This window comes from Musca domestica, unplaced genomic scaffold (genome assembly GCF_030504385.1).
Source record: "Musca domestica strain aabys unplaced genomic scaffold, Musca_domestica.polishedcontigs.V.1.1 11, whole genome shotgun sequence".
NCBI classification, from domain to species: domain Eukaryota; kingdom Metazoa; phylum Arthropoda; class Insecta; order Diptera; family Muscidae; genus Musca; species Musca domestica.
In genome coordinates this window covers 9,205,168-9,223,289 of record NW_026712133.1, presented here as the reverse complement: position 1 = coordinate 9,223,289, position 18,122 = coordinate 9,205,168, and the positions used below count along the sequence as shown (strand labels likewise).

Genomic DNA, 18,122 nt, shown 5'->3' with positions numbered 1-18,122 from the left:
ATTTCGAAGTGTTACAAACGGAACAACAAACTTAATATATCCTCCGTACTATGGAGGAGGGTATAAAAACATTTATTCATAGCTATACAATAGTTTCATATCACTCAATTGATCCTCATCGGTTTCCGCAGTTGTTTATTTGGACATATTCAACCCAGGTGCTCTGACATTCCGAAGAGCCACAAGTTTCAAAATTCCATCCCTGGCAGAACATGGTAAGTTTCAATTGCCAACAATTTTATTGCTCCTTATGTTTTGGTTACAATTTCATAATATTTTTATTGGCATTTTCTGTCCTGTTTCCAGCTAAACAACGTATCTCCCTCCTAGTAGGGAACTCGGGATGAATGAAAATATATCAACATGTTGTTGGGTGTCGGTGAAACGAATGTGTATGTACGTATGCATGGGGGATTGTTTGTTCAACTTTCGATGCTGCTGTTGTTGGTTTTTTGCTGGTGTTGGTATTGGTGTTTTGACGCTGTCGTCGTCGTTTTTTTTTTTTTTTTGTTTAGCAGAAAGGTTTTGATGAGCCAAAGATTGTATAAAAAGCAGTGGCCACTCATGAATGATGCCAAGTTAACAACTCAGTTTCCAAGTGCTTACATCAAATTACCGGTGTTGGATTTGAATTCTATTCACTACCACAAAGAATTAGTTTATCGCATAGCAGCCCAAAACAATCAACGTACGTATCACAGTGATTTTTTGATAAAAGTGATGTGTTTTTTAAAGTTTCCTACAAAAATGAACTGAAATAATTTTGAAAAATTTGAAAAACTGTATAAAGTGAGACTTCCATTAATGTTTCTGACAGAAGTGAACAAATATAAAATAACTCCTTTGCTGATTCTGCATATTGAATCATATTGCGATTCGATTCAATAAGGAAGACAGAAGTGTTATTTTTTAAATATTATTTCTATAAAGAAGACAGAAGTGTTATTTTCTAAATGTTATTCCCATAACTGACTTGATGATCTGGATTTTATATAAAATGGGAATGGAAATGGAATCCGTGTTAAAAGTCGGCTGGGGTGTTCTTGGCATGTCCTATGGGGAATCTTTAAATTGCATTAAATCAGTTCTTCTGCAATGATTTTGGGACGATAACTCCAAAACTGTGTTTCCGTATTAGATTTCAAAAATAATTTCTAAAATAATACATGAATACCAATATTTGCCGCTTCGGCTGTTAATTTCAAAACAAATAGCTCAATAATTCCAAAGCTGTAGTTCCATATTAGATTTCAAGATATAAAAACACTTGTGACCAAGATTAAAACACCAATATTTGGCTTCGGTTGGGAATTTCAATACAAATAAAATCGGCCAGTATCGCCATTGGCCAAAACATGAACCTAACTGGACAACTTTTAACAAGGGGATAATCTAACCACTTTGAACCCAAACTAGCAAAATTCTGTAAATGTGTTGGAGATTTTAGTTGAGGCTTTTGTCATACTGAAAATCAAGAGGTATTGCTATATGGAGCCTAATTAATTTGTGGATCTTCATTTTGTTTTTGAATTTTTTAACGTAACTAAAATCTAGAGGAACATAATGTTGGGCTATGCAAAATAGTGGACTAATAACGAAATTGACATTTGTTATTTAGAATTTTAAAAAGCAATTCGTATTACTTTTTGAAAATATCTATCCTAAATATGCCATTAAAATAAAATACGCTACTTACCTGTTTTGAAAAAATTACGAATTTCAAAGTTTGCGCCACGAATTGCTTGGAGTCGACTGAAAATTGGGTTTATTTCGAAATAACATAATATAGAGCATTTTTAAAACATGATATCGTTTTTGTTGTAAATATGTAGGCTTAATCCCATAATTATTGTTTTTTATAAAAAATACGTTTATCTAATAGTGGAGAAAGATGGTAATACTTTCCACGGGGTAAGGCAGGCCAAACCCTGGTTTCGGAAAGAGCCACCAATGCTCATCAATTCCCTAGGCTTTTGTCTGGGGACATTCTACCCAGAAGTTATTTGAAAATAACTCCAATACAAAAAAAAAACACTTTTTTACCCAATTGACGAGACCATAAGCTCAATGGAAGACGGACCAAAGATTTGCATTGAACTCAAATTTTTTCTTTAAGTTTGTTCAAAATTCACACTTTCGACATAACTGCAAAATATTGTCTGCTACTTGGAAGAAATTTACTAAAATTTGTTCGACCTTTGATATTTTAAATTTGAATATTCCAAATCAAAAAATGATATCCTGATTTGGCTTTTTTAGCTCCCAAATAAACTTTTTATACCAGTAAAGAAAGTCCTAAAGTCGGGCGGGGCCGATTTTATGATACCCTACACCACTTTGCTAATTTAGTTGAACTCCACTTAATAATTAAAAGTTTTTATGCGAGAATTCAATCATATAATCATACACGCTCATTCAAAGGACTAAATATGCCGAAGCATTTGTATCTTTTAAATTCGGACTTGTATTGCCCATTTGGTGCGAAATTAATTTGAAATCGGATAAACATATATATGGGAACTATATCCAAACCTGAACCGATCTCGATAAAATTTAGCAAAGGTATTTCTGAGCTGCATTTGATATATTTCCCTGAATATCGTTGTTACGGAGTGCATATTACGGCTGTGGGTAACAAATACAATAAATCGGATGAACAATATATATGGGAGCTATAACTATATCTGAACCGATCTTCACCAAATTTGGCATACTACCTTCGGTCGTATGTGCCAAGTTCCATCCCATTTGGACAAATATTAGACGTTTGGTGCACAATAAAAGGTAAATCGGACGAAGTTATATATGGGAACTATATCCAAATCTGAACCGATCTCGATAAAATTTAGCAAAGGTATTTCTGAGCTGCATTTGATATATTTCCCCAAATATTGTTGTTACAGAGTGCATATTACGGCTGCGGAGGACAAAAATAACAAATCGGATGAACAATATATATGGGAGCTATAGCTATATCCTGAACCGATTTCGATCAAATTTGACATACTTATTTTCAGTCCTAATTTGGTTGTATGTGCAAAATTCCATACTATTCGGGCTGATATTACACGTTTGGTGCACAATAAAAGGCAAATCGGACGAAGATATATATGGGAGCTATATCTAAATTTTTACCGATTATCTCCAATTTCAATAGGGTTCGTCCTTGGGCCAAACAAATGTTGTTTGCAAAATTTCATCTCAATCAGATAATAAATGCGACCTGCATTTTGTTCACAAGAATACATGGACAGACGGCCGGACGGACAGACGGACTGACATGCATAAATCAACTCAGATAGTGATTCTATGCAGATCATCAGAAGGAACTAGGGGTCTATCTCGTTTCCTTTTGCCTGTTACAAACAAATGCACAAAGACATAATACCCTGACCACCTTGTGGTGTAGGGTATAATAATAGCTAGACACCCCTGCCAATTATTGGCTTCTTAACGTAGATATCTCCGAAAGTTGAGTAGATACCAGACCAAAAATTCAGAAAGAGCATTCTCGAAAATCTGAAAAACAACATATGGAACACTTCAGAATCACACCGATGTTATATAAATAAAGAAAGCTTAAATAAATATTAATTTCTGGCAGCGAAATGTTGTTCGTGGCTTACAAAAAGAACATTGACTTTACATTTCAGTGATTGAATTGAGTTCCCCCAAGGGTAGATGGTGGTTTCGGTGTCATCAATTTTCGTTAAAAGATACACCTTGACATGTTGTGTTTTCTAGAAGTGCCCTTTGAACAACTTGTTAACGCTCACGCGCTCATGCAATAATAGTGTAATCGTCACGAAATATCAAGTAGGAATTAAGTTACGGAGGAGACAAAAACTGACATATTCCACGGGATGAGGTGACAATCAAATCAAATGAGTCAAATTGATCTATTTGTTCTTGAGTTGAGGACAATAATTTCATATCCCCGTATTTACTAGTTCATTTTGGTGGCTTGCCAAAAAACACAAATTATGCAAATTTTCATAAAAAAAAAGTTCCTCAAATAATTTTCATAGAAAAAAAATTATAAAAAGCGTAATAAATTATTTTCAAATTGGGCAACATACGTTCACAAAAGCGTAAGAAAAATTATAAAAGATTGGAAGATTTCTCCTGTGAATTGATAGTCATAGAGCCCTGCTCAAATGTTACCCTTAGCGTTTTGATCGGGGGTATTTGCTTAATATTTCCGCACTCCCTCTGGGTGTTAGTATTTAAAACAATTTCACACGAACGTTGAGGAACATTTTACAGCTAAATGTAATCCAATGGTCATCCAACATGCTGGACTTCTTGCCTGTCCTTAACTTTCTCCTCATGCAAAATTCCGTGTCGATTGGTTTTCAATTGTAACCTGTAGAGCGACTGCAAAATCAGGAAAATTTAATTAATTTTTTGGTTCATTTAAACTCCTAAATGTACATAGGCTTTACTTCTGATCCAAACTCTACCCCCATGCAAAATTTCGTGAGGATTGGACAATAATTGCGACCTGTATATAATACCCTCAATATAAAGTGTAGAAAAACTTTAGAAAAATTAAATTTCAAAATTGTAAGACAAATTGAAAAAATCGCATGCGATAAAAAATATGACAAAAATTGAAAAAAAATGTAACAAAAATATTCACTTTTTTATTGGAATATTTTTACGCGATTTTCTTAGATTTTTTCCCTTTCTGAATTGACGAAAATTGCGAAAATCAGTCTAGCGGGTCTTGACTTATAAGCGGAATAACTAACACCAATTTATTTTACATATACAGGGTGAGATAAAAATGCTGCAGCAAAGTCAAACGCCATAATTTTTACATTTTTTTTAAATTTTATTGAATGAAAGAAAAAAATTTCGGAAATAGCATCAAATTTTAGAATAAGTTTAGATTTGTTCGCATCAGTCACCTTTGGCACGAATTATGGCGTCGGACGCTACCCGAATGTTGCTCTGCGGTATTTTGGCATATTCCCAGTGAAGCGCTTGCTTGAGGTGATCGACACCTTGCTTTCCAAATTACTCCAGACACAATAGTCCAACGAATTGGTATCCGGAGATTGGGGTGGCCATTGTAACCATTCTTGGGTAGCGCGTATTGAGTGCGATGGTGCTGAGTCCTGTTGGAATGTCCAAGGTCTGCGGCCAAAGGCTTTTGCCCGTGAACACTCTCAAAAAATAAAAGAAAATAGATTTCTTTGTTTTTTTTTTTTGGTTTCGGTTGAAGTTAATTTTCCCTTTCACAAGATTGAAGATTCACAGCTTCGGGTAACTACTCGACCAAGGTTTACATTCGAACAAATGTTTGTTTGTTTGTTTGTTTACCCTCTAGCCAAATATATTTACAACGTTTATTTCCATCTCATTTGTTGTTTATTATTTCGTTGCAAATACACAAAATGGAACATAATCCATTTTAAAGCTTCCAGCTTTGATATATAATATGAAACAACAATTTTGTATGCAATTTATAGATTTAAGCCCCCCATATATCTAATGCTATCCGGCGCATCGTTACCAATATTTAGATTACTGCTAATTGAAATGTTATCAAATAAACTGCATCAATACATTTTCAACGCAAAGTGTTTTTTGGTTATGATAATTTTGACCAGTGTGGTGACGTAGTTCGTTGTATTACACCAATTACAGACGTACAATGGGAATACAGAATTATTTCATTAATTTTCATTTAATGTATCTCCAAAAATGCACACTTGCAAAATTACCATTATTAAACAATTGGTCTCCTCACTATTTTTAGTCAAAAAGGTATAAAAAATATTTCTTCTAGCTTTAGAACTCACTTTTCCACTATTTTGTTTCGTTTGCAAACCTTGAGGGTTGTTTAAAATCTCAAGCCAAAAATAGAATAAATATTTGAGGTTCCCAAATACCTTTTTTTTTTTTTTTTTTTTTTCTGGTTTTTCGTTTGGCTCGAGGTCAGAATTTAAAAAAAAAAACAGACGAATTTGTTTTTTTATATATTAATTTATTTGTCCGATATTTCGACTATCTTCGATAGTCATCATCAGGGATTTGAATTGGATTTTAACTCTTCTGTATTTTAAGTTCTCTGATGCAGCTTTTCCATCCTTTCCTTTTTACTCGAATTTTCCAACCAATTCCAACCAATAACTACTGGGCGAATTAATTTGAATTTTCGGTCCCAATTCCCCAGATATTGATTCTGTTTAGACTTTACATCAAAAATGTATATTATTTTGGTATGGTTCTCATTGTCTGCCAGCTCTGACTCTCGAACTCACAACGAACTTGTACTTGGCACACACTCTGTGCCGCCATTACCCATTATTTAATAATGAAGAAAATATTTTTTCCTACTTTGTATTTTTTTTCTTTCGAGCCTTTAAGTTACTTGTCGTGAATAGATGAAGTGCGAAAAAATCCAAAGCCAATGCGTGCTGACAAACATCATATTTGAATTGTTTCAAAGGATATACAATTCGTATTGGAAGACCTCGGCTGTCCTACTTCTAATTTCTCTCATTATACCCTCAGCCATATGGCTACAGAGGGTATATATCATTTGATACGGCCAAAACGTGCCTAGTCGAAATAACGGTTTTAGACCCTAGGTCTCTTTGGACCAAATCCGTTTCAGAACATTTGGAGTCGATCTAGCGATGTCCGTCCGTCCGTCCGTCTGTCTGTCTGTCTGGCTGGCTGGTGCGCACGATAACTCTCGAAGGGAGTATCCGATTTGGTCCAAATTGGCTACATCGTAATATTTTTGTCAAACTTAGATCCAGTTGGGAGATGGGCAATATCGGTCAACTCCTTCTGGTACCTCCCCCACAAAAGGTCGAAATTTTCAAAAAATATATTTTTTGCACAGAAAGAGAAAGGATAATCCGAATTTGCTCCAACTTTGCAAATCCTAATATTTTCGTTAGTGCTAGGTCAGGTGTGAAAATGGACAATATCGGTCCACTCCATCAAGTACCTCCCCCACAAATGGTCAACATTTTGAATAATTACAACTCTCATAAAATGTTATGTAAGAGTCCGATTGTCTTCAAATTTCACACATCCCAATATTTGTATTAACCCAAGGTCTGGTGTTAAGATGAACAATATCGGTTCACTCCTTCTGGTACCTCCCCCATAAAAGGTCGAAATTAAAAAAAAAAAAAACATATTTTTTGCATAGAAAGAGAAAGGCTAATCCGAATTTACTCCGACTTTGCAAATCGTAATATTTGCGTCAGTGCTAGGACAGGTGTGAAAATGGACAATATCGGTCCACTCCATCAAGTACCTCCCCCACAAATAGTCAAAATTTTGAATAATTACAATCTCATTAAATGTGATGTAAAAGTCCGATTGTCTTCAAATTTCACACATCCTAATATTTGTATTAACCCATGGTCTGGTGTGAAGGGGGAATACATCGGTCCACTCCTTCTGGTACCTCCCCCACAAAATATTGAAATTTTGAGTACCCATGAAGCTCATAAATCGCCAAATAACATCCGATTCCATTTAGACTTGGCACATCTGTCGAAATATTTATATCATATTTTTGGGTTCGATAGGAAATGGGCAATATTGGCCAATTCCTTCGGGATCTGCTCCATAGAGGATCAAACGTTTGAATAACCTTATCACTAGTCGAAATATATTTAGATAATCGAACATAGGCTGAGGGTATATCTCTGGCGGCAATACCGACTGATACTTTTTAACTTGTTTTTATTTAAATATAAAACATTTTCCATTTTTTAGAAAAAATATATATGTTTATGTCATTCGGATAAGAGTGAATATGTTTTGCTCGATTTAGAGCGGGAGTAATATACACTTGCCGAATGCTCTTTTGGGTTTTGTCAACCTGTTGTTTCATTTGTATATATGTGCATTTTGTCAACCCACAGCTGTAAAAAAAAAAACAAAAACAAATATATTTGTCGCCAATCTCTACCCTTCACTGTAGTATTGAGGGCATAATAAGTTCGTTATTCCTTTTGTAACACTTCGAAATATACTTTTACTATATCAGCACAAAATTCTATGTCGATTTAGAGATTCGTCTGTGGAAATCACTCTAGCTTCCGAACGAAATAAAGTCAGTCGATTAAATCTTACTCAGATGTGTTTTAGGTCTGCAGGACTGTTGGTATTGAAAATGGGCTATATAGGTCCACGATTTTGTATAGGCCCAATATAACTGTAACGACTGATTAAAGGTTTTTTGGATTTTTTAGTCCCAATTTCAACCCGAATGTGTTTCCAGTATGTCGAAAACTGTACCTCCAGATTTTCGGTATTTAAAATATTTAAAATTTGGTATTTGGAGTTCGTAGTGGGTACTACTTCTTATGGCTGATAATTGTCCATACAAATGCAAGTCTTCGTGTAGCCCCCATATAACAATACCTCTCTATATTCGGAATTTTGATGACTTTAGCTACATTTTACAACATAATAATCTCAGGGGTTCCAAATGGTGGAGGGTATTCAAAGTCTTGTTGGCTTTTGCCAATGATCATCCCCAACCCAGGACTTAATCAATACAAGTTTTCTATTAAACACGCACACGAATACACAGATTTAACTTTTGGAGTGACTTTTACTCTATTCCAAACGTTTCAAAAGTAACCCTTATTTTCCAAAACAGTGCGCTCCCACATAAAACAAAAGAGTGGAAAACTTGTACGCTTCGAGCACTCGCTCTCGTGAGTAAAATCGAGTAACACTAAATTGTTTCACATGACATTGTTTGATGGTTTATCGCAACTATTGTTGGTCTTAAAACCCCAACCATTCATGGCTATCATAACAATTTTTCCCCACGTGCAAACTTATGCTAACTTTATAAATAAATACAAGGGTACTCTTACAAGTGTTGTGTGAAAAAATCAAAACTTTTCATGTTGCAATTTTTATTGTTTATCCTCTTTCATGTGACCAAAGGGATTAAGAGATTAAATATTTTATAATTGTTAATAACATCTTCGGTGACAACTAGAAGAAATATGCAACTAGAATTGGACACGTGCCTTTTTTGAAAGTTAGAAGTGGATTAAACTACAAATGTACATTAGTGTAGATGAACGAAAATAAAGATGGAGAGGTGCTTACCTTCGAATATTTTAAGGATGTACCCAATGCAACTTTATGATGCGAAATTATCTGATTCTGATTGGACTTGCTGATGATACATTTTACGTCTTTGAAAACATAATTTTTATAGAACAAGAACTTAGTACCCGGTTACACGTGCAGCACTTGCGAAATATATTTACATGGTGTATACAGGGTGAGATAAAAAAAACTGCAACAAAGTCAAACGCCATAATTTTCACTTATTTTGTTTTTAATTCAATGAATTAAAGCAAAAAATGTGGGAAATAGCATCAAATTTTAGAATAAGTCTAGATTTGTTCGAATTGGTCACCCTTTGACACGAATTATTGCCTTCAAAGGAATATTGCGATATTTTGGCCCATTCCCGGCGAAGCGCTTGCTTGAGGTGATCGACACTTTGGTATTTTTTAGTGCTAACCTTGCTTTCCAAAATACTCCAGACACAATAGTCCAATGGATTGGTATCCGGACATTTTGGTGGCCATTGTGCGCTGGAAATGAAGCAAGGAACCTCATTTTGTAACCATTCTTGGATTGCTGAGTGCGATGGTGCTGAGTCCTGTTGGAATGTCCAAGGTCTGCGGCCTAAATGTTTGCGTGTCCAAGGCTTAAATACAACCTCCAGAATATTTTCGAGATAATATTCGGCATTTATTCTGATGCCACGGTCGACTAATAAGGGCGGAGAGCGACCATCGGCTGTTATGGCGGCCCACACCATCACCATGGCCGGCGCTTGAGTTCTGATGGCCAACCGAAGGTGCACATTCTCAGCTGACCTCTTTGGCAAGTAAACACGATCATTTTTTGTTTACAAACTGCTGGACAACGAATGTTTTCTCATCGGAGAAAACCAAATTCGGCAGTTCACCACTTTCGGCCAAGCGAAGCAACTCTTTAGCACTTTTTGGAATTTCAATGGCTTTACCCCGAGCTCATTTCTCAATATTTGGAATATTGCGATATGTTCAGCTCATGAGCCATTTTTCGGCCACTGCGACGCGGGTTTCGATCAAGTCGCTTCTTTACTTTTCGAACTACTTCTGCTGATGTTGCTATTTTCTTCCGCCCACTTCCTTGACGTCGAGCTACGCTACCAGTATCACGGTAACGAGCGACGGTAAGAGTAACAAAAGATTTATTCATATTTAAATACTGGAGTGCTCTAACGCATTTGAAGGTCTTCACCTCTTCCCACTACTTTATTGTCATTCTATCAATGTTATTTTAAAAAGGTTTTAAAACTGTTTCCAAGCTACTGTGTTGTCCATGTGAATTGTATGATTTGGCGCATATTTAAAAAAAATACATAAAAAAGAAATTTCCTATTTCCGATTGAAATTTTCGAATAATCTCCTCGTTTTCCCAACATTTAATGCGTTATGTCAGGAGATAAAAGACTACTTGCTGTTAGGGTGACGTACTTTAAGTTCAAGTGATATACCTTTAATGCACTATCTGTATGTATGTATGGATGCACGTCCTCAACAATTTTATTATGGCAATAAATTATGTTCTAGTGTTAATTAGAAATTTAATAGGAAAGAAATATAAACAGTTTAAAGTAGTTGAAATGCAAGATATAATCAGCAATATTGTGAGTACAATTATAAATTGTTTGAAAAATCGTAGTGATGGTCAAGATATAACCACGAATACTACTAAACAAATACATGTTTTGGGATTCAACAAATATTTTTTATCCTCTACCACAAGATGAGGCTATAAAAAATTTGTCAATTCGTTTGAAATATCCAGCGACAATCAGCTGATACCCCATTAGGTTTTTGATTTTTTGAATTTTCAACAGAATTTATTGTAATTTGAAATGTTGGATTCCCATTGAATGAAAATTCGATACGAAAATTGTTCGATATCGGTGCACATTTTGAACTTAACCCAATATATATTTACACCCTACATCAAAAGGCGGTCAAGGTATTATGTCTTTGTGCGTTTGTTTGTAACAGGTAAAAGGAAACGAGAACTAAACGAACTATAGGTCTATAGTTCCTTTCATTGGTCTGCATAGAATCACATTCTAAGTCGATTTATGTATGTCCGTCCGTCTGTCTATCCATGTAGTTTTGTAAACAGATCGCATTTATTGTCCGATCCATATGAAATTTTGCACAAGTCATTTGTTTGACCCAAGGACGATTCTTATTAAAATTGGACATAATCGGTCAAAATTTAGATATAGGGCCCACATATATGTTCGTCCGATTTGCCTTTTATTATGCACCAAACGTGTAATATCAGCCCAAATAGTATGAATATGCGACCAAATTGAGCCTGGAAATAAGTATGCCAAATTTGATCGAAAACGGTTCAGATATATCTATAGCTCCCATATATATTTTTCATCCGATTTGATGTTTTTGTCCTCCGCAGCCGTAATATGCACTCTGTAAGAACGATATTTGGGGACATATATCAAATACAGCACAGAAATATGTTTTTCAAATTTTATGCACGTAGGTTCTGATTTGGATATAGCTCCCTTATATATATCTTCGTCCGATTTACTTTTTATTGTGCACCCAACCTGTGATATTAGCCCAAATTGGAAGAATTTGAGCCTAGAAACAAGTATGTTTCAGTTTCAGATATAGCTATAGCTCCCATATATATTTTTCATACAATTTGTTATATTTTTTATTTGACATATGAAACTCTACTGAATATGCAAAGCGGTGTAGGGTGTCATAAAGTCGGCCCACCCGACATTTATACTTTCTTTGCTAGTTTTATTTCCTACATCTTCCTGCCGAAATGGTTGCAATGTGACAAACAATGCGCATGCAAATATTTGTAAAACTTCTACTCCATCATTGCATAATGAAGCATAATATTAGTCTGCCTCATCCATACTAGCGGAACAAGTACTCCTCAGGAAGGTAAATGACATGCATCCACTAAACACCCACCGGATATTCGGTTATCTCCTTAAAGTGTCCACTCATACCCAATGGTATGAGTGCAACATGTTCATGATACAGTATTATCAACATGTTGCTCTAGCCTGTCTAGCTGCAACATGTTCAAATGTCTTTAGTGACTGTGATTAATTACAGTGACATCAACTCCCATCCACTGGAGTTTGGGGCCTGTATTCAAAACAGTACGAAGCCCAAATCAAATTTATTTTTCACACCCAAAATCAACAGTTTTCTGCCTTCTAATGACGACATCTCTGCTAACAACTTAAAACCAAATTAAGTATATCATGTCTTCTTTCAATTTAGAAGAGGTATTAGATTTCTTTTGATGGACTCTCTTTTCGGCGTTTTTCTTTCTTAATTTTTTCTAAAGTGCAGATAGGCAACAAAGAAAAATAAATAAAAAAACAGGACTTCTTAAGCCTTGTGGCTACTTTTGTCATTTATAATGAAACAAGTAACGATGAAGTGGCCACAGCCACAGTCTTGGCCAGACATCAGACATTTGTAACATGCGTAAGCATTCCCATCAACTCCGAGATTCAATTGTGTGCGAGTGTGGGGATAATGCGACATTTAATATAGTCCTGTGCTCGGCGTATTGAAGGTGTCCAATTTCACCTGTTGGCCATTCCATCGATGTGGACAACAAAACTAAAACAAATATTGCGATGCAATTTATTTTCAAATCCCATGGGTGAGACGTGAGGGTATTGCCAATAGCCTCAAAGGTGAATTGCATTTCGTTGTTGCAATCGGTATTAAAACGTAACATATTTTGTAAATAAATATTGGTATTCATTATTGAATGCATATTGCTATGATGCATCCCGAAATGAACTTTGAAGCCATTTTGCAGAGGGGGCAACTTGCAACAATGTAAAATGTATGTCCGAAAGGTAACCATTCCTCAAATAGTTAATGTGAAAATGAAGTCATCCCATTTTTTATTAGACTGGAGCAAAGGGATCGTTACTGGCAATAATTGCTTGTATCCTGTAATTATCATCCTTTAAACGATTGCCATTTAATTAGGAGAATTTTATGTGATTAGGTCGGTGCACATTCTGCGTAATTGCAGGTAAGCAATAATCGTTTGTCGCCGTTGATGGTAATTTTTAAACTTTGCTATTCGTCTGGATCAGAATATGCTAATTACTGATGCCATGCATCGGAGCTAATTTGATTTTAATCCCAAAACCTCACAACAAAATGCAGTTACGTTGTAGTTGTTGTTGTCGTTGATGTTAATGTTTGGTACCTGTTTGCGTCAGAAATAAATACATACATACAAACATATGTATGTAACGACAACAATCAAAGGGGAAAATATGTGTGTATGTTTTTAGTTGGTGGCATGTTTTAAAATGGCCCAGTGTTAGATGGTTATATAAATCTCTTGATTAGGAAAAATGCTTGGATTTGTGTGAACTTAGTCCTCCGATATAAGAAAATCTATAGAATAATCTGGGCAATATCTGCACTACATCATACTAAAGATAATTATGTCCTTGCACCCATTGTTATTCTTTAAAAACTTAACATAATCACTTTCTAAGCCAATATTTGCATGTCCAACCGTCACATTAAGGTACAAAAAAATCACATTTTACTTGCATGACAAAAAGGCAAACTCCACAAAACTTGGTGATTATCTGCACAGATTTCATATAACTTAAACGAATCAAGATAGATTTAAGTGCACAGAGTTAAATTACTGCTAGAATTTAGTCGGTCAGATACAATCTACAAATACATCTGCCTAACTCTGATTTCGATATAGCTCCCATATAATAAGGTGAATTTCTGAAATTTTTGTATTGGACCCACATCCACATTTAAGCATCCGATTCTGATACAAGATCTGTCATAAAAAATGATATATCAGTCCATTCCTTCATGTACCACCCCCACAAAGGAGTCCAAATTTGAAATAATCAAAACTCCCATATGATGCGAAATAAGCATCCGATTCCTCACAAACTTCACATATCCCAATTTTTTTACTAACGAAAGTCAGGTGTAAGGATAATATATAAAAGGGGTCAAGATGTTCAATACTTATATCTCTCATGACTTCTGAAACAAATCAGCGATGCTTTTCAAACGTGGCATATCTAAATATTTCTTTAATCACAGATCTCACGTGAATGTGGAATATATCGGTCCACTCCTTTTCGTACCTCCTCCACAAAAGGTAACAATTTTGAATCACAATCATTCGCTTAAAATTTATGAAAATTGAAGTATCCACCACATTCAAAATCTGGCACGTTGTATTATTTATAATGGATTTAGGTCAGATACGCAATGCACAATATTTCTCATAAAGTGTCAACAGTTTCAATAATCATAACGCAAATTCAAATATATTTAAAACCAGTAAAGAAAGTCTTAAAGTCGGGCGGGCCGATTTTTTGATACCCTACATCACTTAGCTTATTAAGTAGAGCTTCACATAACAAATAAAAGTTTTTATGGGGAATTTGTGAGAATTAAATCATACCAACTACGATTATAGTTACAATTTAAAGTCCAAAGGAACAAATATATGAAAGGAATATCCTCCTCTGAATCGATTTCTACTAATATGCCGAGGCATTTGTGCCTTTTCAATTCGGGCTTGTACTACCTATTTGGTGCACAATTAACTTAAAATGGCTATATCAAAATCTGAACCGATCTCGATAAAATTTGGCAAAGGTATTAATGAGCTGTATTTGATATATTTCCCCGAATATCGTTGTTACGAAGTGCATATTAGGGCTGTGGGGGACAAAAATAACAATTCGGATGAACAATATATATCGGAGCTATAACTATATCGGAACAGATTTTCACCAAATTGAAAATAATTGCTTCTAGACTCAATTTGGTCGTATGTGCAGAATTCCATACTATTTGGGCTGATGTTAGACTTTTGGGGCACAACAAAAGGCAAATCGTTTGAAGATAGCATATATGGGAGCTATATCTAAATTTTTACCGATTTCAAAGGGTTCGTCCTTGAGCCAAAGAAATGATTTTTGCAAAAATAAATGCGACCTGTACCTTATTTACAAAAATACACGTACAGACAGATGGACGAACAAGTGGACGGACATGCATACATCGACTTAGAAGGTGATTGTATGCAGATCATCAAACGGAACTATGGGTCTATCTCGTTTCCTTTTGGCTATTACAAACAACTGCACAAAGACATAATACCCTGACAAACTTGTGGTGTAGGGTATAAAGACGGACATTGGCTGAAATTGTACATCTGTTGGCAAAGCCGGCTTATACTTTTTAACTTGTTTTCTGAGGTGGTTACTGAAAATGGTAAATAACATGTTAGTCAGCCAACCTTAACAGTTGGAACATTTATACGTCTGAAGTATAATTAATGAATCATTTAATTAATTAATGATCTTCGAAAAAGGCATCGATCCACCGAGCAGCTTGGCATCATGGCTAGGCATATTAATGTAAAATTATAAGGGAAATCAGCGGTAGAATTCGAGTGTGGCTCCGATATCCCTTTTTGACAAAATAGTCCATGCGAAGACTCCAAGCTGCTTATGTAGCCACATGTTTAGTTTTTGTCTGGGGATATTTAACAATTCCTACGAAGCTTAATGGCCAGACTAATAAATAAATTTTGTATTTAATTTTGAACAGCACCTATTCGAACTTATCTTGAATAATTGTATTTTGCTTTATTTTCATTGCAGATTAGCAAAATGATGAACGTTTCGAAAATCTTCGCTTTATTTGCCGTTTTCGCCATTGCCCTTTCAATTGCTATTGCTGAGGCCCGGCCACAGAATACAATTGAAACAACCCAGGTAAATACCTAAAATATTCAGAATGCAATAACAATTTTGATTTTTAATTCTCCTTTCTCTCCATTCCCACAGAATATGAGCTTAGACTCGGTTGATACGGATATTGATGATTTGCGTAGCCTGTACTATGATCTGCCAGTGCAACAAAACATTTATCCCAATTTGCCACTGGATCGCTTGCAAATGATGTTCGCCCAATATCGACCCACGTAAGGATGAAGAATACCTTTGGCTTTTTTTAGCATTCCTTTACCGTTTTCTTATTTTTTTCCAGTGCCTATCTGCGGTCACCAATATCCAACGACATTTACCGTTTGCCAGAAGCCAAGCGCCAAGTCAAATACAGGCAATGCTACTTCAATCCAATCTCATGCTTCAAGAAGTAAATTTCCCAGAAAACGCTCGAAATGGACCTTGTTGTAATCGCTCTGCATCTAAATCATGGGAAGATACATACAAACTCGGCGGAAAGAAAAAACCAAAATAAATACAGATTTCCAATTAAACACAGCCCTTAAACTTTCCCGAATCTGCTTCAAGAGATGTTTGCTTAAATTCAAAACTATGTTTCACCATTCAAGCCTCCACACGTCTAATACACATACATACATACTATATCCTTAGATTTAAGCCCCAATGTCAATGGAAACACTTCTTTGTTTTTAGAATTTATTTTGAAGCAACGAATATTCTTCTAATAATTTATTTTGCAAAATATTGAAAAAAAAGAAAACAACCAATCAACAAAAAGAATCAATACTTAAAAATTTAAACTTACTTGGTATGGTATGCATATGGTGTGTGATACACCTTTCTGGCACTACTTACTTATCGCCTTACCGTGAATTGTAAGTTGTACGTACATATGTATTTTAATATTTCACACATATTGCCCTACGTATACATGCATATATATGTTAAACAAAACAAAACAAAAACAAATAAATTAATGAAAAGACAACCAAAAAATATTTGTACAAAATACTTACATAGACACATGAGATCCCATCATCCAAAGTTATCAACGGAACCAAACACATACATACACACATATTGTTGTAAATTAAGTCATTCAATGGAATTACGATGTAATTATAATCATCATTAATAAAAATCATAATAAATGTTTTAAATTTTAAAAGAGTTAATTGTTTATTAATTGAAGGAGACATCATGTCGAACACATTCATAGGTCTAACACAAATATAAATATATTCTCGTTAAGGTGCTATCAAACCATGCCATACATAGAAGTTGCACCTATTGTTTGATACATATGAAGCATTTTTGGATTAGAGCGTGCCTTCTTTCAGAAAAATTCAAGGAAATCAGTAGTGAGATCCTCCAACAATAACATTTAAACGCAGAGAAATAACTAAAAGTTGAAATCATTGCATCAGACTACCGACCATCTGTCGCTAATACTTCCATTCCGTCGTTAATTTACGGACAATTTAGTTAATTACTGAAAACATAAGCAAATTGAAAGTTGATGTTATCGATAAATGTAAATTGTGTCTTTAAGTAGTTTGAAAATCGCATTACAGACTTTGGGTTTGTCTGCTGTTCTGTAAAATTTAGAGCTAACAAGCGGAACTTTGAATACTCTCCACCATTTGGAACTAATTTGGAAATAAAATCCTTAAAAAATTCTGTTAAAATTTTAAAAATATCGAATATAGCCGTTATATTGGTGTCTATACGACGTGGACCTACATAGGCATTGTTTGTCATAAGTCACTACCATATTCAAATTCGAGACTTGAAATAAAGGGTGAATAATATAGCTAAAATCATCAAAATATCGTATATAGGGAGTTACCGTTATATGGGGGCTATACGAAGACGTGGGCCTGCACAGATAATTTTCTGTCATAGGCCGTATTATCCATTTCGAACTTCAAATACCAAAGTTGAAACAATTCCGGAGAATATTGTCGCTAAAATCATCAAAATACCGAATATCGGGAGGTACCGTTGTATGGGGGCTATATGAAAACGTGGACCTACATTGCCCACTTACGAACTTAACCTGCCTACTGGCAAAATAAACATGTGTGCAAAATTTTAGCCTTCTATCTCAATTCGTTCGAAAGATAGCGTGATTACAACAGACAGACGGACATCGCTTAATCGACTTAGAATTTTACGCTGATCAAGAATAGATATACTTTGTTGGGTCTGTCATGAGTATTTCGAGGAGTCACAAACGGAATGACAAAGTTAATATAAACAA

At 35.1% G+C, this 18,122-nt stretch overlaps 1 protein-coding gene across 1 annotated transcript; it reads left to right on the top strand.

Moving 5' to 3' along the window:
* Positions 1-562: 562 nt before the first annotated feature.
* On the top strand, positions 563-17,029 carry LOC131805824 (uncharacterized). Its single transcript, XM_059129501.1, has 4 exons — positions 563-688; positions 15,773-15,886; positions 15,959-16,095; positions 16,161-17,029. Exons 2-4 carry the CDS (start codon positions 15,782-15,784, stop codon positions 16,270-16,272), a joined length of 354 nt encoding a protein of 117 aa, XP_058985484.1. The 5' UTR covers positions 563-688; positions 15,773-15,781; the 3' UTR covers positions 16,273-17,029.
* The last annotated feature ends 1,093 nt before the right edge of the window (positions 17,030-18,122 follow it).